The sequence below is a fragment of the Urocitellus parryii genome, chromosome 2, assembly GCF_045843805.1.
Source record: "Urocitellus parryii isolate mUroPar1 chromosome 2, mUroPar1.hap1, whole genome shotgun sequence".
NCBI classification, from domain to species: domain Eukaryota; kingdom Metazoa; phylum Chordata; class Mammalia; order Rodentia; family Sciuridae; genus Urocitellus; species Urocitellus parryii.
In genome coordinates this window covers 223,485,215-223,511,500 of record NC_135532.1, presented here as the reverse complement: position 1 = coordinate 223,511,500, position 26,286 = coordinate 223,485,215, and the positions used below count along the sequence as shown (strand labels likewise).

General features: G+C 55.2%; 1 protein-coding gene across 2 annotated transcripts; it reads left to right on the top strand.

Moving 5' to 3' along the window:
• Positions 1-1,525: 1,525 nt before the first annotated feature.
• Positions 1,526-23,506, top strand: Tmprss3 (transmembrane serine protease 3). Of its 2 annotated transcripts, none has more exons than XM_077795059.1 (13): positions 1,526-1,632; positions 2,806-2,950; positions 8,410-8,520; positions 9,003-9,119; positions 9,487-9,610; positions 12,000-12,125; positions 13,479-13,522; positions 14,008-14,173; positions 14,950-15,119; positions 16,595-16,690; positions 19,525-19,667; positions 20,314-20,466; positions 22,521-23,506. In XM_077795059.1, the coding sequence occupies exons 1-13, from the start codon at positions 1,615-1,617 to the stop codon at positions 22,536-22,538; spliced, it is 1,431 nt and encodes a 476-aa protein (XP_077651185.1). In that variant the 5' UTR covers positions 1,526-1,614; the 3' UTR covers positions 22,539-23,506. The 2 variants fall into 2 exon arrangements, with proteins under 2 accessions (XP_077651185.1, XP_077651186.1); XM_077795060.1 differs by having other exon boundaries at positions 1,615-1,632; positions 2,809-2,950.
• Positions 23,507-26,286: the final 2,780 nt, after the last annotated feature.

Sequence of the window (26,286 nt, the reverse complement as noted above, 5' to 3'; positions counted from 1 at the left end):
ATGCCTGACCTTTTGGGGAGGTACTGTGCAGCCACCCTCATGACCACGCTGGGCAGCGGGGTGAGCGTTGGCCTGCTCTGGCTCTGCTGTTAAGGTGCGCTCATGGTGGCTGTTGGTCATCTGTGTGTCTCTTCAGTGTCCTTTGCCCACTTTGGTTTTTGATCCCATTGGTATCTACGGGCCCCCATCGCAGTAACCATGGTGCCAGAAGTATGGGGCTGTGAATGGAGAATGTTCCAGACTGTCCTCTGAGATACTCCACCTGCAGCACACAGGTCAAAGCTAGAGACTCTCCTGTCCCAGTCTCGGGGGCAAATGATTGCCCAGGACTGTAGTGATTAGAAAGAGGTAAGGAGGGAACCTGACCTTGGGGGACCTCGGTGAATCCAAGACCTGGACAGGGGGTGGGCAGGGACGGGGAGGCGGAAAACTGGCTGAACTGAACCCTGATTGGCTGAGAACGGCTCTTGGCTATGGCCCTTGGCAAACCCGACCACCTCTACCTCCTTGTCCAGCCCAACCCTGACGGTTCCCACCATGTTTGCCATTAGCCCTGGTCCAAGTCACAGCCTTGAGTCACTCTGCAGCAGCCTCCCGCAGCCGCCTGAGTGCCCACCCTCATTGTGCTTTCCTCCTGTCCACCTGGCTACTGGCTTACGTCCCCTGTGGCCTCCATCACACAGAAAGTGAACTGAAATCCTTCCTGAGGTCCCGGCCCCCATGCCTGTGTGCTGGCCTGGCTAACTTTGCCGCCCAAGGCCTCCAACTCCTCTGTCTCCCAGCCTGGGGCCCTCTCTGGGGGCCTGGGACTCTCCAGTGTGTCCTCTCCCTGGGCTCCTCAGGACTCACATTGTCCTGTCACCTCCTTTCTAGAGCCGGTCCTGAGCCACCCTCTCCCCCTCCTCTTCTCGTCATCTAAGGCCACGGGCGAGGGCTCAGTGTCCTGCTGTCTGCTCTGCTCCAGACGCCTGGCTCCTGGTGGACATGGCCAGTCTGCGTGAATGAACGTGGGAAGGCAGGACTCCCACCCTGCCGCTCCACCTGGACGGGCCTCTTCTCGCCCCTCCTCCCACGCAGGGTGTCCTCTCCTCTGGAGCATCTGCAGGCAGAAGCCTGTGGGGACGCAGTGTCCCTATGGATCAGAGCCCAGCATGGCCGCACAGAGCTTGCTGCAGTGAGCACGCTCAGCCTGTCTTTTGTCCATAGCGGGGGGGGGGGGGGGGGGGCAGGACCCAACCAGGCGCAGTAGCCTAGAGGGATAGCATTCCCTCCAGGGGCTCCCTGACCCTCTCCTGGCTGCCCGAGCAGCCCTGGGCAGGGCTCCTGAGGCCTTTCCAGCAAGTGGTGCCCTGCAGAGCCCTCTTGTGCAAAGCCCCTCGAGCGGCTCCCTCACACGCGCCCCTCCCCCTCTGACCACACCAGCCAGGGCTACCTGATAGCCACGTCCAGGTTGGGTTACACAGGCACGGCAGCAGTGCCATTGGCCACGATGACCAAGGCGACAAGGCTGAGTGACCTGGTGAAAGCCTCCTCCGGCTGGACTCCCCCTTGGCCGGCTGTTCACCACTGTGCCTGTTTTTATAATGAAAAAGAAAATTATTTCTGCTTTGAGTGATGGCGGCTCCAGAAATGGTGAGTGAGGGCCGGGGAGGGCCGGGGAGAGGCTGCTGCAGGCGCCGCCCTCGGAGGGAGTTTTTCCATGAATTCTGACCCCTTTAGGAAGATAAACTGCCTCATCTGCCACAGGCTGATAATGGGCAGAAGCATCAGCAAGAAGCAAAGCCGGGCTCGGCCAAGCGCGAGCTGGTTAATTTTCTAAGATATTCCTCCAAGTCCCTCCCGCGATGCAGGGAAATGACCGTGTTTGGCCCGCAACTCTGAGCGTGTGTCAGACCTGTGGAGCCAGGCTCGCTGTGCGTGGCTGGTGGCTCCCTTTGGAATTTCAGTGTCAGAACGGGGCAACGAGGAAGGAAGGGAGGGCAGACCAAAGGCCCCCGTTTGCAAGCCTGTGGGTTCTCCGGGTCTCAGCTCTGGGGCAGGTTCCTCGCCAGCCCACACCTGACACCGGAAGAGAGGCCTGCCATTTATCTACCTGCAGGGCTCTGCCATTTCCTGGCTCCTGGGGTCCCTCCTGGAGTGGGGGAGTGACTGAGATGGCCTCAGCCCTCCTGTCCTTGCCACGGAGTTCTCTTGGAGAAGAGCAGGTGTGGCTGCCCAGGTGTGACCGAGGCCAGAGCTCCTGGCTGCCTGGCTCTGTGGGGAGCACTGGGCCCCAGAGGCCCTGAATGCTCCCATCCTTAACTAGGTCACCTCTGTGGGAGCCAGGAAAGGGCGTGATTGGGGACACCACGTTGCTGCTAACACGGTGGCGGGCGCCCTTCCTTGGTGCTGGCTACCTTTGGGGAGTGTGGAAACCTGTTGTTTGTGGCAGGAGTGTCACAGGGCCCAGGGGTCTGCACATGGGGGTGGGTGAAGACAGTCAGAACGACTTTGAAAGTAGTTTCTCAGCTGAGGCACAACACAGGACTGCTACTGACCAAGGGGCATCTCCCCCCAAGAGCCTTTCGATTGATGCCAAGCAGGTTAAACGGGCAACGGGAAAGCCACTCTCGTAAGGGAATCAAGTTTTTTTGCTCTTTTTTTCAACTCTGTGGCAAAAATAGCTTCTCTGTGGTTCAGAATAAACAACAACAACGAAAACCCAGATGTGGAATTGATCAGGATCAGATTTGAAATGTGACAAAGATACTTCTGACAGTGGAGCTTCGGGTGGGGAATGAATGTCTCTGTTCTCCTCGGCTAAAGGAGGTGGAGGTGGAGGTGGAGCCAAGCCTCAGAGGCCCTGAGATAGTCACCATGGGGGAAAACGACCCACCGGCCACCGAGGCCCCCTTCTCCTTCCGCTCACTCTTTGGCCTTGATGATCTGAAAATAAGTCCTGTTGTGCCAGGTAGGTGGAACCAGGTGAGACCCTGCGGTGTCCACAGAAAGATGACGACTATGGCCGAGAGTCCCTCCTTACGTCCGCCTGCCCGGCAGCTGGCCGCCCGCCTTTCCCAGGGCTGCCGGATCCCAGAGAGAAGGGGGACAAGGAGGGACTGTCTCCTTCAGCTGCTTGCTGACTTGCTGGAGGCTTTTGGAGACGGGGGCTCCACAGCTGTCCTGGTCAATCCTGGAAGGGTCAGATCCTGGCCAGAAAACCTCTTGGGCCTCCAGGAAGTCCTGAGTAGCAGTGGCCCCCAGTCCTGCCAGAGAACTTCTGCCTCTGACTGCCTTCAGCCAGGACAGGGGAGTGAGTGTAGGTCAGGGCAAATGCCCATCAAGTTTGAGTGTCTACATTTGGTCCTGACGGAAGTCGGCCGACCCTTTTCTGTGTCACTGAAGTTTCTCTGCATGTTCTCCCACGGGCTTTTGCCATTTCTCATTCTGGTTTCCCTCCGTCGGAGGCTCAGGCTGTCCCCGGGTGCCAACATGATACACGGTGCTCTTCTCAGGTCTTAAGGCAGACTTTGCGTGGGTCTAGGATGACGGTTGGATGGAGTCCTAGGAGGAGCAGAGCTGGGGCACCAGTTCCCCAGCTTTCTGGCACCTCTCTCCCTTTCAGCCCAGGGAGGCCAGCCTGCCGTGCCCCCTGCTGAGCGCAGTGTGAGGCCGTGGCGCTGCTAGCGGCCAGGGCCCTTCTCAGAGGCTGGCCTTTCTCCCACTGACCATTTGCACCCCTCTTGCAGAGAGGCTTTTGGCTTTTCACTCTGTCCTGTCCCCGGGACATACAGGGTCGGGTGGGGCTACCGCAGCTCCCACGGCACCTTGGGGGCGGAGGAACTGCCGGCAAAGGGGGGCTGATGCAGTCTCCCCCTCGGTGTCCGTCTTGATCCCACACTGGGAGTCGATTCCTAAATCTAAACACACACCCCAGCAGGTCACACTTGGGGTTCCTGCAGACACTTTTAATGGTGGACGTCTCAGTAGACATGAGTGGATTTGGAGCAGACTCCTTCTGGGGGTGGGATGAGGGTAAAGAGAAACCCCTGCTGGCTCAAAGCCTTAGATGTGTCACCATGAAAGGAACTGGCCTCCCATGTTGTGTTAAAACTGTTTCCATTATCAACATGTCATTCACCTACCTACCCATCCACCCATCCACCCACCTACCCATCCACCCACCCATCCACCCAACCACCCACTCATCCTTTCACCCACCTACTCACCCACCCACTCATCCATCCATCCACCCACCCACCCACTCATTCTTTTTTTTAGAATTTTAAAAAAATTGTTCTAATTAGTTATACAGGACAGCAGAATGCATTTTGACACACTGTACACAAAGGAGCACATCTTCTCCGTCCTCTGGCTGTGCATGGTCAGAGTCACTCCAGTAGTGCACTTACACAGGTATGTAGGGTAACAATGTCTGACTCATTCTACGGTCCTTCCCATCCCCACTGCCACCCCTCCCCTCCCTCGCCTCTGCCCAAGCTAAAGTTCCTTCATTCTTTCATACCCTCTCCCCCTGCCCCACTATGGATCAGCATCTGCTTATCAGAGAAAACATTCAGCTTTTGGTTTTGGGGATTGGCTTATTTCACTTAGCATGATGTTCTCTACTTCCATCTGCTTACCCACAAATGCCATAATTTTATTCTTCTTTAAGGCTGAGTGCCACGGTCTTGGCTGGGCACAAGATCATGAGCCACTCACACCTTGTAGATTCAAACAGCAATTCTTTATTCCCGAACTCACACCGGCCCTCTACAAACACGTTCTGGGGAAATCCAAGTTCTGCCGCACAATTCACGTCCCAAATTCCACGAGAACTCAACGGGAACTCTGGCAGCAGGAACGCCCTATTCCCAGCAGCAATAATCTTCAACCTGGAACTTCCCTAAAACCCATATTGTCTTAAACCGGGAACACCTTAAACTTGTCTTAAACCGGAAACGCCTTAAACCCAAGGAGCGGGATACTTCCTCAAACCTGCAGGATGCACCTTAAACCTGGATCCACCCTGGTCCTTGAGCAGGGTCACCTTTCTCAAACACACATGCAAGGTCACAGCGGATTTCCAAGGCAAGTCCATTTAACATGGGGTACGCTGGCAAGGAAATTTCGATGCGTCATTCCTACTTGGCAATGGCCCTCAGCAGCTGAGTAATATTTAATTTTGTATATAGCACATTTTCTTTATCCATTCATCTGTTGTAGGTCACCTGGGTTGGTTCCATAGTTTAGCTATTGTGAACTGAGCTGTTATAAACATTGATGTGGCTGAGTCACTGTAGTGTGCTCATTTTAAGTCCTTTGGGTATGAACCAAGGAGTAAGATAGTTGGGTCAAATGGTGGTTCCATTCCAAGTTCTTTGAGGACTCTCCATACTGCTTTCCATAGTGGTTGCACCAATTTTCAGTCCTACCAGCAGTGTATGGTTGTGCCTTTTCCCTACATCCTCACCAACACTTATTATTGCATGTATTCTTGATAATTGCCATTCTGGCTGGAGTGAGATGGAATCTTAGAGTAGTTTTGATTTGCATTTCTCTAATTGCTAGAGATGTTGAGCATTTTTCATATATTTGTTGATTGATTATATATCATCTTCTGAGAAGAAGTTCAGTTCCTTGGCCTATTTATTGATTGGGTTATCTTTTTTTTTGTTGTTAAGTTTTTTTGCTCTTTATATATTCTGGAGCTCAGTGCTCTATCTGAGGTGTATGTGGTAAAGATTTTCTCCCAATCTGTAGGTTCTCTCACTATCTTATGGTTTCCTTTGCTAAGAAGAAGCTTTTTAGCTTGAATCCATTCTATTTATTGATTCTTGATTTTACTTCTTGTACCTTAGGAGTCTTGTTAAAGAAGTCAGGTCCTAAGCCGACATGGTGAAGATCTGGGCCTACTTTTTCTTCTGTTAGGCACAGGGTCTCTGTTCTAGTGCCTAAGTCTTTGATCCACTTTGAGTTGATTTTGTTCAGGGTGAGAGATAGGGTTTAATTTCATTTTGCTACTTATGGATTTCCAGTTTTCCCAGCACCATTTTTGAAGAAGCTATCTTATTTCCAATGTATGTTTTTGGTGCCTTGGTCTACTATGAGATATCCATTTTTATGTGGGTTTGTCTCTGTCTTTTATTCTGTACCATTGGTCTGTGTGTATGTTTTGGTGTCAATACCATGCTGTTTTTGTTACTATTGCTCTGTAGTATAGTTCAGGTTGTGGGATTGTGACACCTCCTGCTTTATTTTTCTTGCTGAGAATTGCTTTGCCTATTCTGGGCCTCTTATTTTTCCAAATGAATTTCATGATTGCATTTTCTAGATGTATGAAGAATGTCATTGGGATTTTAATAGGGATTGCATGAAATCTATACACAGTTTTGGTAGGATGGCCATTTTAACTATATTAATTCTGCCTATCCAAGAGCATGGGAGATCTTCTTTAATTTCTTTCTTTAGTGTTCTGTAGTTTTCATTGTAGAGGTCTTTCACCTTCTTTGTTAGATTGATTCCCAAGTATATATATATATATATATTTGAGGCTATTGTGAATGGGTCCACCCATCCATCCATCCATCCATCCATCCATCCATACACACATCTAATGAGTATTTATCAAATGCTGCTGTTCAAGGCACTGGGGATACAGCCAAGAACAAGCTGCTCAGCCCATTCAGGCCAAAGACAAAGCCCTTGCTGTTCATTTCTAGTCTCTGAGTGGGTGATGATCATCTGCCTTCTACTTCTCTGTGCCCTCTGACCCTTTCCTTCAGCTTCCTCTTTTCCCTCCCATTTTATTTGTTTTTTACCATTTTTGTCTTTGAATTCTGTCTTCAGCTGCCTGAGATGATACTGACCATTTTTAATCACACTCTGTTGCTGGGGGTGAAGCTGTGGTTCCCGATGCAGGCAGGGAGGTCTGTCCAGGTCTCCCCTGGGCAAGTTCCCACTCCATGTCTCCAAGACTAGGAGAAGGGGGCAGGTGCGAGACTCCCCCCACCCCGCCGGGCAGGGGTGATCTTCCACAGGCTCTCTTCCCTTTGGGGTTCCTTCCTTCCTCGTTGTTAATGAACATGACGTCAGCGCAGCTGTGAGGTAATGTGTGTGAAATGACTGCTCTTCCTGATAGGAGGAGCGACAGTGGAACTACTCTTGGTGCCCGAGAGGCGGGCACTTCTGGGTATCTCAGTGCTCTTTACATTTACGTTTCCACCAAATCTGCTGGTTCCGTGGGCAAGACCTGTGAAGGGCCTGAAGTTTCACCCTCTCACGAGCTAACAGGTTGGCCTGCCACAGAGACAAGAGAGTCCTGTGTTGGAGACAGGGACACATGACTCAGCACAGCGGGCGGCTTGAGCATCCAGTCTGTGCCTGCTGCTCCGGTCACCACCCTCAGCTCCAGAGTTGGGGAGCAGCCAGGTGTAGACTGCGCATGCGGGAGGTTTGCGTCACAGCCGGAGGACCTGTAATTAAGGGCACCCTGATATTTGTAACGGGCTGCAAGCTGAACTGTGTGAACTTTGCTCTGGAAAAAGACATTTAATTTATCAAACTGGGCAGTGAGCAAACCGGTCCTTGCCCCGAGGGTCTGCTGCCTCTGTTTCCCAAGGCCACCAGCTCCACACACATCCTCGGAGAGAGATCAAGAACAGAGGCTGTCGGTGTCTGTGCAAGAACAAGGAGAAGTGTGTCCCTGTCCCAAGGCAGCTTGGGGACTCTCTGGGAGTCTGCCTCAAGGACCCTGTCTAGGATTTACACACTGTCCTCTTCTACAGAGACACATCCTTGGGACTGGGGCTCCTTCTCCCTCTGCACCAGTGTCCTGGGGCTATGGAACCCAAGGGTGACTTAAAAGAGCCTGAATTCATTGTCTCCCTTCTGGGGGCCAACCCAGGACAGCAGCAGGGTGCCTCCTTGGGAACCTGTGGGGCCCTCCCTGGCCGCTCCCAGCTTCTGGCCACTTCCGGCCACCTCCTGCATTCCTTGACTTCCGGGCACATCATGCTGTCCTCTGCCCCAGCTGCTCCCTGTGTCCCTCCCTGCCATCCTCCTCTATGCATGTCTGTCTCAGTGTCTGACTTGCCCATTTGTAGGACTTTAGTCACATTGGGTCAGGCCCACCCCCTGGGCAGCATCTTGAGTTGACTGCTACAGAAAAACCCCAATAAGGGGGCATTCAGAGGCCTGGGGGTACAGAGGTCAACCTGTCCTTCTTGGCCCACCATTTAACCCTCACTCCATCTTTCAGTCCAGGATGGACAGACTGGCTGGACTGGGACCGGGAGCACAGAACTTCTAGAGAATGTGGCCCTTTATCTAATTAAGCCACCTTCCTGGGGGTGCGTTTGCACTGGGGGGACGAGTGGCTAAACTCTGAGATTTGTTGCTCTGGTGCTCTGTGCCCCCCTTGGTTTTCAGATGCAGACGCAGTGGCAGCCCAGATCCTGTCTCTGCTGCCCTTGAAGTTTGTTCCAATCATCGTCGTGGGGATCATTGCGTTGATCCTGGCGCTGGCCATTGGTCTGGGCAGTGAGTACCGTCCATTATTCAGCAGGCTCTCGGATGCTCCTTCTAGCACTTACACTTTCATGTGCTTCCTCACTCCAGGGTCTTGCTGCCCTCAGCCTTAGCTACTGGGGGCTGCTGTCCCTTTGGTTTGCTGACGGGGGGGGGGGGGGCTCTGTTTACCTGCATGAATGCAAAGCCTTGAGGGTAGCTGGCCTACTGCCATGTGGTTCTCTTTGACCTTGAACCCTCCAGAGTCTAAATTCATGTTTAGTTGTGCTTCCAAGGCCAGGCCACATAATAAGACCAAGTGGGATGCAGCCCCTCCCTCTGGAATTCAGCACAAAAGCTGGTCTGGAAGAAACAGGCCACAGAGGAGGATGCAATTTCAAGACAGGTTTCATTATTAATGGGCTAGTCAGCGCCACGTGGCAGGTGGACAGTTGATAGTGTGGTGCACTGACAGAGCTGCTTGCTCACATTCCTGCCCTCTTCCCTTTCCTCAGTCCACTTCGACTGCTCTGGGAAGTACAGATGCCGCTCATCCTTTAGGTGTATTGAACTGACAGCTCGATGTGACGGGGTTTCTGACTGCAGAGATGGAGAGGATGAATTTCGGTGTGGTAAGGTGCTGCCTGCTGACTGCAGGAACAGGAGGGGGTTGGCAGGACCAGCTCGGACCCTCCCACCTGAGGCCTTTCCTCGGTCATGGTCATGCCTGTCCTCAGCCAGGATTTAGCTATCACTAGGCCCTGGAGATGATGGGAGACCAGGGAGGGCTGAGGAGCTGGGGAGGCTACAGGAGCAGAGAGGCCAGGCCTCCAGGAGGCCTCGGGGCAGACAGGAAGGCTGCCCCTGCTCTGTGGGGAGGCAGCTGTGGGTGGGCCTCAGGCCAGATGTGGAGGGGGAGGGCTGGAGCTGGCCTTAGAGCAGTCTCTGCCCAGGCCTCAGCCTGCATGGCCGCTCACAGACCTTCCTCCCCACGGCCAGTCCGGGTGAGCGGTCAGAACGCCGTGCTGCAGGTGTTCACGGCTGCTTCGTGGAGGACCATGTGCTCCGACGACTGGAAAGGTCACTATGCGAACGTCGCCTGTGCCCAGCTGGGGTTCCCCAGGTAAGTTCAGGAGCGTGTCCACCCCAGGCCAGGCAGCGAGAGTGCAGGTCACCGCAGGTAGCTGAGCACCTTCTGCTTAGCTGTGAGCCAGCATCTCTAGAGCAGCAGCCCAGACAGCCCAAGTGATCCGCTGAAGTCGCCCGGGAAGCCGCGTGGGGGGTCCTCAGGGTCAGGCCAGGACCCCGGATGCTTGCAATGAGTGCTTTGGAGTTGAAAAACGATGGCTCTGGCTCCCCACTCCACAGCCGGGGGGCAGAGGTGGACACGGCCTCCTTGCTCCTGGTGGCCACCTCAATGTCTGTGTGTTCTTCCCGAGAACCCTGCAGCACTCATCTCTTAAAAAGCCAGAGGTGTGAAGGACAGGGGTTGAGACACTGTTTAGCCACAGGCAGAAGAAAGACGGGCAGGGGATCCTCTGCTTCGTGGTCAGCTTGCGTCTGGGGCTGGGGCGCTGGGGCACACCTCGGCCCGACACGGCCGCCCTCCTTGTGACTCCTCACGGCTGCTGCCCCTCCCTGGTGCCCTGGCCTCGCCTCACTGCCCTTCACTCGGATTCCCCGTGTGCAGGGGCAGCTCCTGGGTTCCCGCTCCTCTTAGGGACTGGGCAGGGTCGGTTCTGGTCAGCGTGGGCTGCAGCCCTGTTTGCACCTCAGGAAACCTGGGCCTCCAAGCCTCGCAGCTCTGACCTTCCACAGAGTCCTGGTTTCACACCCCGTGCGTCCCGAGCACTGCTACAGTCGCTCCCACAGCTGCCTTGGAGAGTTACGTGGGCTCTACGCGCAGAGACCTGCAGGGACAAGTTCACACCCCACACGTGCACACACACACACGCACACGCACACACATGCACACGCACACACACATGCAGCACACACACACGCACACACATGCTCCCACGTGCAGCACTGGAGAGCTAGCTTCCTGGGGTGGTTTCTGCTCCTGCTCCTGCCTCTTCCTGCTTTAGCCCCCCTCTCTCTGCTTCCTCCCCCTGGACTGTCCCCCACCCCCAAGAAGCCCGCCCCCTCCCTCCCCTGCAGTCCTGATCAGCCTGTGTCTCCCACCCCAGGCTCCCTGCTCTCTGTCCTGCCCATCTGTCGCCTCCATTGCTCAGACCCACTTTGCATTCTCGCTTCTTCCTATTTCTCTTTGAAAACCTTTCTTTGAGCCTGGGCTCTACCACATCCTATGGCAGATGTTTGTGATAAACAAAAGACATAAACAGGCCCGTCAAACAGAGAGCTCAGGTTCCATCCTGGCCCATGCCTGGTTTCCTCCCTGAGAGCAGGGGCAGCGTGGTCCTGCTCCAGGGGGCTGCGGGAGTGGCCTTCAGGCCTGGAGGGGGCTGGCACCAGGCAGCCTGCTGTGACACTCATGCTGTGGCTGCTGCTTTGAGCCATTGTGGGCCCCAGTTGTGGCACCTGGAGGCCCTCTGCAGGTCACAGGTCCCCGCCCATCAAGCTGCCTGTGCACTCCGGCTCTCTTGGGACCAGCCACAGCATGCTCCTTGGTGCCAGGGCCTTCTGCCCTTGCCGTGGTCTGAGCACTCCTGGGAGGGCTGCCAAGGTCACGGACGCAGGCTCCAGGAGGTGTTCCTCAGATCAGGCTTGACTGAACTGTGTGCCCTCCTGACATGTCACTCCCTGCTCTGTGTGACATCCTGCCGGCTGAGCTGCTGTGCGCAGAGTGCAGAGCGAGCAGCCCCCTGCCCCATACCTGGCTCATTCCCTAGACCAGCTTTCCTCTGGGACTCTTCAGATGCTTGAACTCTCTCCTTTTCCTTTCTTTCTCCCCCCCCCTTCACTTCTACCCTCCATCCCCTCCCTCTCCCCCCTCCCTCTCTCCCCTCCCCCCTCCCCCCTCCCTCCCTCCTGCAGTGCTGGGCCTTGTGTCCTAGGCAGCTGCTCTGCCCTGAGCCCCTCAGCCTGACTTCTCTGTCTCACCCCTTTCCTGTCCCTGCCAGGACACCTGCTTCCTGATGCCTCTCCCATTGTCCTGGTCCTGGGGCCCCTGAGTCCCTGCTCTCCCTCTCTGCAGGGAACCCAGCCAGCTCTGAGCAGACAGCCCCATGTTGGTCCCCTGGCCAGGCCATACCTGGCTCTGCCCCGCCCCCCGGGACTGGCCAAGCACAGGCCATTTCAGACAGAGGTGGGACCACACGGTGTGTCGGGAAGCTGTGCTTCCTCTGGTGGCTGGACCAGGGTAGGAGGGCAGGGCCTGGGCCGGGTCTGCGGGGCCTTCTAAGGTGTGTGCAGTTTATTTTACCAGCAAAAGGAAGTTTCCGACAGTGTGGGGTGGACATCACGAAGCCCCACCAGGTTACCCTGAGCTGGTGGATGGAAGGATTCAGCCCCTGTAACCTGCTGAGTCTGTGCCTCTGATGTGCTCGCAGCTACGTGAGCTCAGACAGCCTCCGGGTGGACACTCTGGAGGAGCAGTTCCGGGGGCACTTTGTGTCCATCAATCACCTCTTGCCAGATGACAAGGTGACCATGCTACACCACTCGGTGTACGTGAGGTAGGTGGCCCACGCTGGTGCTGAGTCCTCGTCTGGCTTTGTGAAGCTGGGCTCAGCTGCAGGAGCGAGTCTGCAGGGTGGCCATGGTGGTCAGGCTGGGCAGGTGCGGCAGCCGGGTGTAGGAGCCAGTACGGCCCAACAGAGAAAGGAAGGAAATGCAGTCGGGGAGTGACCTGTGTGACCGAGGCAGTGCTGTGCCTGTCACCAGCAGGGACTCCAGCTGTTTGGGAAATGGAAACAGGAAGAAAGGTAGGAAATAAGAAATCAAAAAGCAACTTGCTTACGAAGTCCCTCAACACCCTCACCTACTTTGCATGCTTCCCCACGGGGAAGGAGAACCAGGTGTCCTTGGCAACAAGTGGTCACCTGCAGGAGAGGGGGTTGCTTGCTGTCCCAGGTTGGACGGTGAGGGGAAGCCGCAGCCGGGTGTTCTGATCCACCCTCTCCTCCTGACACCTGGGACCACCCCCTGGGCTGCATGTCCTCTGTCTGAAAACAGGCTTTTCGCCTGTCCACCCTGGAATGAGCAGCACCTAGGGCCTCCCTCATGTCCCATGTCCTCAGCCTTGTGACACTAGCTTCTCTTGTATGGTGAGGCTGGGGCTCTAAAGGCAGAAAAGTTGCCAAGGTCTTGGGCTCCCCTTTCCCCTCATTATTGAGAAAGCAGATTCCTGGTCCCCACCAGTGTGGGGCCTGTGGGGCCTGTCTTCTTCCAGAGCATCTCACTGCTCCAGAGTCCTGTCTAAGGTGTGTAACCCAGGCTGAAAGAGTCCTGGACGGCCAGGTGTGCTGTCCCTGGGGGCCCTCTGTGTCCCCAAGGGCCAGGGTGTGGAAAACACGGGGTACAGACCCACAATGACACCAGGCATGTGCAGATGGTCTGTGTGTCCTCAGAGCCACGCGAGGCTTGGACACAGTAGCACGGGGACCACTTCACGATGCTCCAGGGTTAGAGGAGGTGTGCAGTCTGGCTCCCTGGTTTGCTTTTTCTTTAAAACATACACCACAATTGTAATTCAAGAGTAAGGCAAATTAGAGTTGATTTTTCTTTCTTTCTTTCATTTTGGAGACTGAACCCAGGGGCACTTAAACACTGAGGCCCAGGCCTCTTTATTTTTTATCTTGAGACAGAATTTCACTAAATTGCTTTGGGCCTTGCTAAGTTGCTGAGGCTGGCCTTAAACTTGTGATCCTCCTGCCTCAGCCTCTCGAGTTGCAGGAATTACAGTGTGGGACACCGCACATGGCCTGGTTTTCTTTTACATCAAGACTAAGTTAAAAAAATAAAAAAAGATGTCCATTTCATATGCCTCAGACATATATCTCAAAGCCTGCCATGTTTTTCCATTTCAGGGAGGGCTGTGCCTCGGGTCATGCAGTTACCTTGAAATGCACAGGTAAGAGCTTCAGATGGCAGAGGACCAAACAGGAGTCAGGGCTTGCAATGTCCCATCCTCCTCCTTCCCCTCCCACGACTGCTCTGGAGCCCTCCTTCCCAGGTGCCAGGTGGGAACTCTGTCCCTCCATCCTGGAGGAGGGGCCAGGGCCAGGCTCACCTGTCAAGTGTGGAGACAGGCCCAGGTGACTTCTTAGCAGTGGACAGGCCTAGGTCCCTGTGTACATCCTGAGAGCCTGGCTCACTGCCGCTCCCCCCTTGAGCACACACAGGCTGCCTAGGCCCAGGGGAGCTGCTGCTGGCTCCCGGCAGAAGGCAGAGTTCCCCTGGCTGGGGTCTGACACGGTCCTCCTAGCAGTGCGCATCTGAGGACCTCTGTGAGCTCTAGGTGGTGGCAGCAATGTGGGGAGGAGCAAGTCTGGGTGGCGACTCCGTTGGCCCCAGAAAAGCCTGTGGATCTCCCCAGCCCGCTCTCTCCCTCCACAGTCTGTGGCCTGAGAACAGGATACAGCCCACGCATCGTGGGCGGAAACGTGTCCTCGCTGGCACAGTGGCCCTGGCAGGTCAGCCTTCAGTTCCAGGGGTACCACTTGTGTGGGGGCTCCGTCATCACCCCCCTGTGGATCGTCACTGCTGCACACTGTGTCTACGAGTGAGTGGCCTGGCCTCCTGGTCTTCCCTGACCTCTGTCCTGTCCTGGGTCAGGTGGGGTGGGCTGAGCTGGGTGGTGAGCAGACAGACCAGTCACCACGAAGCCTTGTCCAGGTGGAGGGTTCCTGTCCTCCCCACCAAGGACCCACCATCACTGACTGGGAGGGACTGGCGACTCAGGCTCATTTGAAGAGCTGCAGACCTGCAGCTCATGCAGGAAAGGTAGAAAGAGGAGGAAGCCCAGCAGGAGGAGAGCCCCTGAACAAAGGCCCTAGAGCTTCGAGTAGCTAATTCCATCCACAGACTGTGTTCTAACTGCCACGTGAGACAGTGCAGCATGGGGTGGGGACAGGGTGCAGGACACCGAGTGCCCCAGAGCAGTTTCTCTCAGGAGTCTAGAGGGCAAGAAAACCACAGAAAAGATTTCCCAATGCAATGACTAATCTCCTGCTATTTTTACCTCCTGCTTCGGTTGCTGTGGGATGAAGACTAGCCCCTGATAGGTCCCTTGCAGTAAGCAAAGCCGAGACTAGTTCTCAAATGCAGAGAATCCTCAGTGGTGCAGAGTGAGGCCCATCTAGGATATACCCAGGCTGCGGGCCTGATTTCTGCAGGGCATAAGAGCGTGGTCAGATGCCAGGCACAAATGAGCAGGGTGCTAGACCATCTCTTGCTTGACGACATCTCCCACATCTCCTGGGCCCTCAGGACACTGAGATCAATGGGTGGCATGATTGGGTTTTTCCTGTGCTTCTCCTCTGGGTCTGTTCATTTCAGCCTATACCTCCCCAAGTCATGGACCATCCAAGTGGGTCTGGTTTCTCTGCTGGACAGTCCAGAGCCCTCCCATTTGGTGGAAAAGATCATCTACCACAGCAAGTACAAGCCAAAGAGGCTGGGCCACGACATTGCTCTGATGAAGCTGGCGAGGCCTCTCACCTTCAGCGGTGCGTCTGGGTTTCTGTCATTCCATTGCTCTTCATTTGTTTCGAGAGAATTTGTGATTGCTTGTTGAATCACTTTTATGAAAGCTGCCTCATCTTTATCAGACCATTCCAGTGTCTGATTTATGTGTGTGTTTGCATGACTTGGTTGTCTTTTCACAGTTCTTGGCATAAATAATGTTCACTTATGTCCTGGACAATATGGCCATTATGTTAGGAGACTACACAAATTTTCAATTTTAGCAGACTGTCCCTTTTTTTAGATTTCGTCTGCAGCCTGGCCGTGTTTCCCATGCTGATTTAGTTTCAGGGACTTCCTGGTGCGACTCTAATCTCTGTGGACTGTTTGGTGCCATCTGGTGGCAGAAAGCTTCTTCAGGTCAGGGCAACTGATGCCTCTAGGTGGTGGAAGAGAGTCACCTTCTGCAGGGACAGAGCATACTTGCCTGTCCAGGAGCTTGCTGTGTGAGGTCCTCTGCCTGGAGCCTCTAGGGAGAGGAACAGGATCCCAGTCTCTAAGAGGCAGAGCTGCCCGGTGGGTGTGGCAGGACCTGCCACCTACTTACCAGCGGCAAGGTACTAGGCATCCTCAGCTCCTTGGAAATTCTCAAAAGAGTTCTCATCCTACCAGTTACGGAGTTCTGCAGGCTCCAAAAAGCCCTATTGCTTTGAGTCAAGTCCAGCCTCTGGGACATTTTGAAAATGATGGAAAGGACACCCCTGATAGAACTCTCAAGGGTGTTGGGTCAGAGCCTCCCCAGTAAATCCCCTTGCCAAGGCCATGGGTGCTCGGAGGGCGGGTGGACTCCCCTCTCTGACACAGGAGCTGCACGGAGCAGCCGAGTCTGCCCACAGTGGCATCTGTGTGCCCCCTTGAGCCTACAGGACACGGGGAAAGGAATGTTTCTAGAGTCAAAGGGAATTGTTTGCTACACACCGAGACACATCTCCTCATTCCTTTTTAGCCTTTCCATTATTGTCCCACCCAGAGAAGCACATCTTGGGATACACATGCAAGCCCTGGGCACTTGGGCACTGTTCCTATGGGTGGCACAGCCTCACATGCAGGCAAGCTTGCTGCCACGAGACACATCAGGAGTGGCAGGAATGCCCACAACGTGGTGATCGCTAAGCAAAGTACCTACCCGAGCTCCTGACCAGGGGGCCCAACTCCACCTGCTGCCTGTTTGGGGAAATAAAACCGGCCTGGAGCATGGCCCCACTGCTGACCAGCACCAGTGGCTACTTCCATGCTCCAGAGGCAGAGCGGAGCCATAGCGACAGACACTGCTCAGCCCTCGGAGCCTGAACGACTTACTGTTCACAGCAAAGCCCTGCTGCCCCTCTAGGCCCACATGCTCGCCACTGTCCAGTTTGGGAGCTCTGGGTGGTGGGTGGGGTGGGCCCCCTACTCTGGGCTAGTGGTTTCCTCTGACCGGTGCTTCACTGACCCGAGCCATTTCCCCCTCTTCAAACAGAGATGATCCAACCAGTTTGTCTGCCCAACTCTGAGGAGAACTTTCCTGATGGAAAAGTGTGCTGGACGTCCGGATGGGGGGCCACGGAGGACGGAGGTCAGTGGTCTGGAATCGGATTCTGAGCTGAGGAGCTCAGAACTTTGGGACTGGGAAGGGGCTCCTCCAGGGTCCCCATGTGATGTCCCCGTGGGGTGCAGAGGGCTCCCAGCTGCGGGTACATGCACTCCCCCTGCTGCGTGGCTGTGGGTCCCGAGACATGGTGCCACCTGTCTGAGGACTACACGAGGTGCTGAGGTTCTCAGGGGAGAAATGAGACTCCAGGGAGAACATCATCAGGGCCCCCGCCTGCCCCTCCACCTCCCACCCGTTAACTAACATGTGGAGCCCGCCTGGAAGAGACTCGGAGCAGTCAGAGATGGGTATCAGGTGGAGAAGTTGTGCCTGTGGGACTTTGGAAAGGTGTGATATTTCATCTTACAAAGGTCAAGTAGAAAGAGCCACCTGATGGGATCTTATTGCTCTGATAACAGCAGAAGTAGCCATGCAGACAATGCAAGCAGCAGATGAATAAACCCAGCCTCTGTCTTCAGAAGAGTGGGGTGCCTGTGTGGTCACGGCAGGGTCTCCGTCAACTGCTCCTTGTTAGGAGGAGTGGTGTTGGTTTCCCGTGGTTGCCATGGCAAATGGCTGCAATCCACTGGCTTAAAACTGCAGAAACGGAACGTCCCACATTTCTGGAGGCCAGAAGTCAGAGGTCAGGTGTGGGCAGGCCTGCTTCCTCCCCAGGCTCTGCAGGGAAATTTGCTCCAGGCGTCTCCTGAGGGTCTGGTGGCACCCATCGCCCTCTGTGTTCCTTGGCTTATGGATGTGTCACTCCAGGTTCAGTCTCCATCTCCACGAGGTGTTCTCGTGTTGCTGTGCCTCAGATCTCCTTCTCCTTTGTCCTGTAAGGACTCCAGTCACTAGGTCTAGGGCCTGCCTGAGTGCAGGATGATCTCGCCTTGAGATTCTTCCCTTCTTTACATTTGCAAACACTGAGTTCCAAATAGCGTTGGATTTCATGGTTGCATGTAGTATGTGGGGTGGCCCAATTCAACCAAGGGCAGCAAGCTCCCTGTTCTCGTTAGACAGCTGTGAGCTGAGTCGCCCTCTGGAAGGCATGCGGGAGCCTACCAGGTCCAGCTCCATCAGAACCAGCCTCTGCTTTGTGGAGCTGAGCAGGGAAAGCAAACCATGCCCACTCTCTCCTGGGAGTGCTCACTCAAGACCACCCAGCCCACCAGAAGGATTGAATCACAGGGGACTGGGAAGAGGAGGGGCTGCAGGAGAGCCCCCTTCTCCCTGGTGCATCTGCTCAGTTTCCCACCAAGCCCGCCTCTCTCCCTGCCAGGCCCTGCCCCAGGGGCTTGCCCCCACCGCCTGTGTGCAGGAAGCTCCTCCCACACCAGAGCTCTGTGCAGGGAGCTCCTCCTGCACCCAGAGCTGTGTGCACGGAGCTCTGTGTGTCTGCCTGCTCCTTCCAGCAGCCCCGAGGGGGTGCTATCACTGTGCTCAGGTGTGGGTGAGGACACAGGCAGAAGGGAGGGCACCCCTTGCCCAGGTTCTCACAACCAGCTGGCCCAGGGCCTGGGGTCCACCTTCAGCCTCCCACCCTGCCCTTGGCCAGGGCCATCTTGAAGAATCAGGAGTACCCGGAGAAGAGTACTGGACCCCGTGGAATCTCTGTGGGGTGGGTGGAGATGGCTCCTCTGCCGGACAGCAGCACCAGGCAGTCCCACTGAGGGTGAGATGGGGGGAGGACCTGGGCCGACAGAGAACGCAGGCGACGCTCACTTGTGCACTTACGATGGGGACTTTTATGGGTGTGTATGATTACACATATGGTGGGATTTCTTGTTTCATGTTTGCACATGAACATAATACAGCCATGTCATTTGGTCAGTTAAGATGTGGGTTTTGAGGAGCACAGACCCTCACACCCCTGCTTGTCTGCTAGGGGTGGAGGGGAAGGACCCTCATGCCTCAGGACTCCACAGTGAAAAGGCAAGTTCTCGTGGAGGGGTCCACCCCTGTCAGTGATCAGGCAGACGCGCCTCAGGGTATTGGTCTTCCGTGGCTGCTGCAAAAAACGATCCCCAACTTAGTGGCTTAAAATGAGAAACTTATCACCTGACAATGATGGAGGTCAGGAGCCCAGAGTTGGTCTCAGTGGGCTGAAGAGTGTTGGTGGCCTGGCGCCCTCTGGAGGCTTGGGGACAATCTGCTCCTCCTTCTCCTCCTGGGCTCTGCCCTTGCTCCAGGGCCAGGAGCTCAGTGCTCTCCAGCCTCTCCCTGGTCCTGACCTCTGCGTCAGTCACCACACTCCTCTGAGTCTGTTAAGCCCTGTGACTTCACTGAGTTCACCCACCTAATCCAGATGGTGTCATGGTGCATACCTGGGTCACACCTGCCAGGTCCCTTTTGTCAGGTGTGGTGACTAGTCACAGGCTCCAGGGACTGAGATGGGCATGTTCTTGGAGGGCATTTTTCTGCTGACCACTGCAGGGCTCTGCCCAGATGCTGTAGGTGACCTTCATGAATCTCAGTTTCCTTCCTGGAACCTGGACTGGCTGGTGTGTCGGGAGCCTGGCCCACGACAGGCCCTGGGGTGGGGGGACCCTGGCTCAGTTGCCCCGTGTCCTCCTTCACTCCAGGCTCCTTAGGGAAATGAGTGACCTTGACTTGCCGCCCACTCAGGAGGGGGTGAGGCTCTAGGCATGGGATGTCCACAGCAGGTGAGTCTGCTGGCCACCCACGGGCCCTGGCCACGACCACCGTTGCAGCTGGGCAGCCTGCCCCTCGTGCCTCACCACCCAAGTCCCCAGCACACACCCTCTGCCTCTGTGCTGGGCCTCCTCCTCCCTGGACATTCCCTTCTTGCTTTGAAGCAGGTGACGCGTCCCCTGTCCTGAACCATGCAGCTGTCCCCTTGATTTCCAACAAGCTCTGTAACCACAGGGATGTCTACGGAGGCATCATCTCCCCTTCCATGCTCTGTGCTGGCTACCTGAAAGGTGGTGTCGACAGCTGCCAGGTAAGGGCTCCCGGCGGCCCTGGGGTCGGGGCAGCGGGCCAGGGTCCAGGAGTGACCCAGCACGTGAAACAGGCCACCACCAGCCCTGTGATTGAACGAAAAGCAAATTTACACAGCGTGGGGAAGAAATTTGCTTAAGATATTTGCCTTTCCTGGCGGCAGGGGCTGGTGTTTACCCAGTGCTCTGGGTCTGCAAGGCCGCTGGACTGGGGACGGCCTTTCCCTCCTTCCCCCAGCCCAGTTCTGTGTGTGTGAGGGGCTAATAGAGAGGGAGGCAGGTGGGTGCCAGTGAACCCGGGCCCCCCAAAGACACAGTGGGCAGGACTCTGATCCTGCCTGGTGGACCACAGGACACTGAGGGTCTGGCCCCGGCAGACTTCCCTCCAGAGCTCCCTTGGCCACCCTTGACCCTCATGGGCTCAGTATCTGAGACCTGGCGGGAGACACAGTGGGAGGGAACCTGCCCCAGTGGGGCCTCGGGTCCATGCTCTTGGAATGCCAGCGTGTGTTCCAGAAGGGCTGGTGGGGAACACAGAGCCATCCTTCTGCGGCGCCCGTCAGGCTGTAAGGGGGGAATCGTGTGCCATGGCCAGGGCACCCGTGACTGTGCTGTTCCCTTGACTTTCGCCTCCTTCCTGCCATCCAGGGAGACAGTGGGGGGCCCCTGGTGTGCCAGGAGCGCAGGCTGTGGAAGCTGGTGGGGGCCACGAGCTTCGGCATCGGCTGTGCCGAGGTGAACAAGCCCGGGGTTTACACCCGCATCACCTCCTTCCTGGACTGGATTCACGAGCAGATGGAGGTGGGTGCCGGGTTCCCCCGTGGCCCAGCTGTGCTATAGAGAGCCAGAGGAGCCAGTGGCTACTGACTCAGCGAGCGGTGATTTGGTGGCTTCAGGGCATCAGTCCTCTAGCATGGCTGATCCTTGGGCGACGCCATTTGTAGGTGTGGTCCTGGCACACCGAGGAGGGACCCCAGCTGGGACGAGAAGAATGGAACTGCTTTACCCAGCAGGGCAAAGGGCAGTCCCAAAGGAGGGGTGGGGCCAAGTCAGGTGTGCCGTGTGCACCCACAGAGGGTGGGTGGTGGGGTGACCATGGAATTGGCCACAGAGGGCCTTGGACGCTCCCTACAGGACTGCCCCTTGCTGGGAGCCAGGATGGAATGGAGATCTCCAGTGTGCAGGGCCCAGGCTGTGCTTCTTGGGGGGGTCTGCCTGGGAGAGAAGTGGGAAGGGCCTGCAGGGGAGCCCTGGGCAGTAAGTGGCTCGTCAGGCCCTGGGCAGGCAGGCAGAGCCCTGAGTCTCCAGGCCGCTGAGACTTGCTGGGCACCAGGGATGGGAATTTCCAGTGAACACAGGCCCTGCTGTGATGGTAGAAGGTGGGGGTGACCCCAGCCCTCCAGAGCAGGCCGGGAGGCAGGGAGGCGAGGCCAAGCCGTGGCCTCCAGGGCACTTGGCAAATATTTGCTGACTTGGCCTCAGACTGAGTCTCATATTACTCTTGGGATCAGTTTTGAAGACCTGACTCCTAATTCAGGTTAAATTTCCATAGCACAGAATGAACCATCTTAAAGTGAACAGTACCATGTATTTCTGACATTGACGGTGTCGTGTGTCCTCTAGGTCACACAGCATTGTCATCGTCCCCAAGTGAACCTGGTCCCCTTTTAACAGCCCTCCCCACTTCTCCAGCCAAGTACCCACCACTCTGCTTCCCATCCCTGTGGGTCAAAGACCATTTCAAAATGCTCTTCGCATTTGAAATAATCGAGGAAGAGAGGACACCCAACGCCTAGTGTGCCTCAGGCGTGGACCCCTGGTTTTGCCTCTTGATTTTGTTTTTCCGCTTCGAATGAGAAGATGCCTGGTTCCCAGGGCTCAAGGGGAGGCCCACGACTGGTTCTGGTCCCAGCACCTCTGCTCTGTGGCAAGGGCCTGTGAGCAGCTTGCCGTCTCCCCACAGGGCATGTGAGGCCTTCGGAGCCTTGTCCCGGGTGGCAGACACTATGACCCTCCTTGCATGACGGGGAGGAAACCTGCTCAGGGCTTCCGAATCATAAAGGGGGCGAGAATGAGTCTAAGCAGATCCCAGACTCTCACCCAGTGCGGCTCTGCACAGTGGAACCACCAGATCTCCAACTTGGGATGCAGAAGACCCTCCCTGTCCTGCTGTCTGCAGGACCTCCTCCACACAGTCTGCCTGGGGGTCTGGGCTGAGGACCTGGTGATCTGTGTGCACAGGGTGTTCGGGGGCCCTCTGAGAAACGCCGGTCCCTGTGCTTTGGCTCCCTGAAAGAATAAGTTCTCACCACTCTCAGGAAGCAGCCTGCTCTCTGAGGAGTGGCTGGCAGATGCCTTTGACACTCTCTGTGGGGCATCGTAGTCATCTGCCACCTCTGACCACGGAGTCTGCAGGAGATGTCCCTGGTTGTGGACCTGATTTGGGATCACTCCTCTGACATCCTGGAGGGACTTAGAAGTGGCTTCCCCTCCCCTGCGTGGTCTCGGAGGCGTTCGCTGTCCTGCTTGAGCTCCGTCATGGGCCCTTCCAGCACTGGCCTGGTTTGGCAAACTGTCCTGTCAGTCACAGGGTCGCTGTCACACTGTCTTCTGTAGCCTGCTGGGTCACAAAGCCAACTGTTCTGACTCCAGCCTGAACTTTGGAACACCGTGCTAAGTCCTAGGTTCCAGGGGAGGGCGTGGGCTTCTCTGGGCAGTGAGGAGAAACAGGCAGCCTTGCTGGGCGTCGGGTTTCACACACAGCCGCAGCCTGCTCCCTTGAGGCCAGGCTTGTCCTCACTGGTCATGGAGACACTCGTCAATGACGATGCTGACCCTCTGTTTTTCCCTCCTAGAGGGACCTGCAGACTTGAAGACTGGGGGACATGCTGCCACCAGCGCTCTCGAGGGAGCCGGCTCCATCCTTCCCTGGACTCCTGTGTGGGTACATTGGACTGAGCAGGTGCCTCCAGGGTTCTGCTCAAGGCATGAAGAGCAGAGCCCCAGGGAGGCGCCCTCCTGGTACTCTTCCAATGCCGCGGCCCGGGGCTTTGGGCTGAAGTGAACTTGAAGCTCCTTATTGCCTCCCACTAGGCACAGAAGCAGGCTGTCCCCAGGCGCAGCCTTTCCCACCAGCCCAGGGCTCTTCTGTGCAGGGTCGTGCAGAGCACCATGGCCACTTGGCCACACACGGGGACCCAGGGCCCTGAAAGCCATCCCTCCCTGTAGATGCAGCTCTTCCCATGTGTCCCTCTAGAGACCAGAACCGTGTCCTCATAGCCCGGTGCTTGGCTCCTCATTGGCCTCTGGCTTCCTGAGAACCCTGCATCTCGCTCTTGGCTGAGTGCCGACGACCCGTGTAGCCGGAAGTCCTGAGACCGGAGCCTCTTCTTTGATCTCTTCTGTGCCTGTTGTGCAGTTTGCGTTTTCTGTTGGAGCAGGTTTCTTAGCAGGTTCCTGTTGCCTCATATTATAGTACAAGACTCACAAGCAAAGTCAGAAGAGATGAAGTCCTGGGTAGAAAGGGGCCACCAGCTCCAACCCAGGGGCACCAAAAACAAGAAGAGTAGATGGCCACAGGTCAACTCCATGGAGTCTGTTCATCTTCCGCACACCTACCCCTCCCAGCTGATCCCCCTGCCCTGAGTCCCATGTCACATAGTAACAGAGGGTCACTTGGTGAGTCTCACTGGCCACTGGTGCTTGTCACAAATTAAGTCATCAGAATCTGAATCAGTCGCTTTGCATGTGGCAGTGGTCAACAAGGTCAGTGAGTTTAAAAGAGAGCAGGATGTGATCAGGTGCCTGGGGAGGAGCGGCTCCAGGAAACGTGCGTGCGTGTGTGTGTGTGTGTGTGTGTGCACGTGTGTGTTGAGGACAGATGAAGTACAAGAGCTAGGGCAAACTGGCTGGCAGTGGCTGAATTTGGATCTCCCCACCACACCAGAGCCATGGACAGATTTCCACACAGTTCAGCCCTTGTGCTCGGGGAACACTGCGAGACCCTCATGGATGCCTGAGGCGGGGGTAGTTCTGAACTCTCTCCATATCATGTTTTCCCTATATATACACACACATCTATGGTAAAGTTTAAATTAGTCATAGGAAAAGATTAAAAGTAATAACTAATGATAAAATAGAGCAATTCTGAGAATTGGTGTGGATGTGGCCTCTCTCTTTCAAAATATCTTTTGATATTTTACCTTTGCTTGAAGGAAGCTCCTCATGGCTTCTCTTTGGCATACCCAAACTGCCAGCATCACTTCTCTTGAACCTGGGGACCATGACTAAGTAAAATAAGGGTCACTTGGGCATAACACTGCTCTATCATGACAGCTAATCTTATAGTTGAGATGATTCTAAGTGACTAACAGGTGGGTGGTATATACAGTGTGGATACACTGCACAAAGAAATGACTCACATCCTGGGCAGGATGAAGCAGAATGGCATGATATTTCATCACACTGCTCATAATGGTGTGTCATTTAAAACTTACTAATTGTTTATTTCTGGAATTTGCCACTTCGTAGTATCGGACTATGACTGAGTTTGTGTAATTGAAACTTTGTAAAGAGGAACCTTGAGTAAGAGGGGAACTCTGTAATAGAAAATGTCCAGCCCAGTTTTACATTAAGTCTTTTTGCCCATCTGTCTTTGGAAACAGCAAATATCCACAGAGTGAAGGGGAAAGACTTCCTGTGCACCATCTTGCTGGAGAAACAAGTTTCTACTCTGTTGTGGCTTCTGCCTTCTCTAACTGCTGCCTAATTTTGTTAGGAGATGTCTGGCAGCTGACGAAAGACACTGGGTAATGCAGACAGGAAATGAACCCGCGGGTGCTGGGGCCTGAGCCTGTTCTGTGCACATTGCATGTTTGCCTGCCTTATTTTCACAAAGGTTCAGTGAGAGAGGGACTGTATGATTCTCTTCCGTGGATGAGATGATGTGAGAAGTGCAGCACTCTCCCAGGGTCCCATGGAGGGCCAGTGGTGTATCTGGGATTTGGAGTAGCTCATCATACTACAGGAAAGAAAGCAAGACGGAGTCAGACACTTTGGCCTTTGAGGCAGAAGTTTCTTGTGCCAGCTGTTTGGAGCCATTGAGACATGTTAGTGAATCCAAGTCCTGATCAACTCTCCTCCTCCAAGGAGGTATTTGCTTCCACTGCTGCAGCTTAGGCCATTCTGGTGCCTGAGAGCCAGGCCAGGAGGGACAGTCATGGCAACAGCCCTCTTGCCTGCAGCCATCTCCAGAGAAATGGCTGGAGGATACACCAGAGACCAAGAGGGCTGCCCGTGGCTGCCTGGGACCTGAGAGCCAGCTGTGGACATTCCTGTCCTGAGATGGTGAATGTCCCCATAGCCATCCAGGTCAGAGCCACCAGAAACAGCAATCTCAATGGTATTTCCTATAATGTTAACGTTTAACAAGAATTATAGAAGACCCAACAACAGCCAGGCGAGGTGGCATTCACCTGAAATCCCAGTGACTCTGGAGATTGAGGCCGGAGGATGCAAGTTCAAGGCCAACCTGGGCAACTTAGTGAGACCCTGTCTCTGTCACTGGGAAACTTAGTGAGACCCTGAATCAATCAATCAATAAATAAATAATAAATAAATAAAATAAAAAGGGCTGGGAATGTAGCTCAGTGGTAGAACAATCTGGTCAAATGCTCAGAACCACAAAAAAGGAGAAGGAGAAGAACTAACAACATTCTAGAAAAGAGTGGGGGAAAAAAGTCTGGGGAAAAGAGTGTTAAAAATTGGCCAATAGTTTATTTGCTTTTTAATTTAATTTAATTTTATTTGTTTGGTCAACAATTTAAACATCATAGTTGGCCATAAAAACCTGAATGCTGGCCTTCCTCCTGGTACAGAAGGTGCCGGTCTGAATTGGGGACACCCTGATGACTGGGACCTCCAGGTCTCCTCATCTGAAGCAGGAGTGTCGGTCACAGATGCAGGGCAAAGCCCCAAAGCCCCAAAGAATGGAGAATCCCGGCCTCAGACACACTGGCCTTCAGATAGGCAGGATTAACTTCTGAGGACCAGCCTCAGCCACGGGGAGGCGGAAGGGACTGAGCCCAGGGGATGGGAAGCCCAGCCAGGGCCCAAAGAATAAAGCTTCTGTTGTGCAGATCTCCAACATCCACTCTGATCAGCCCGTTTAGACGGAGTCGACAGAGTCCCCTCTGGGCCACTGTCCCCGTCAGCCTTGGCCTGCTGCTCGGCTGGAATGTTCCCTGGGTGACAGGGTCTCAGGGGAGCTGGGCCTGCGGAGCCGACTGACCACGCAGAGGCAGATTCTTCAGCTTGCTGCCTCATTTGTCTCCTTGGGGGAATGGTCTTCGGGGAGTAGTCGGGTTCCCCCTGAACTTTGTGGCTCCTCTCTTTCCTCATGATACCTGTGTGTGTGTGCACAGACCTGTTGGTGTGTGTGCATGTGTTGGCACTCCCATGGCAGCATGGCCACTAGCTCATGAGTCACTCACTCCACACTGAGACTCAACTGAGAGCGAAGCTGTTCCATTCTCCCATGCTCCTGGCACCAGGCTAGAGTCCAGGACCCATAGGAAGCCCAGGAGCTTGGAGACATGGATGAACAGCCACCGCAAAACAAGC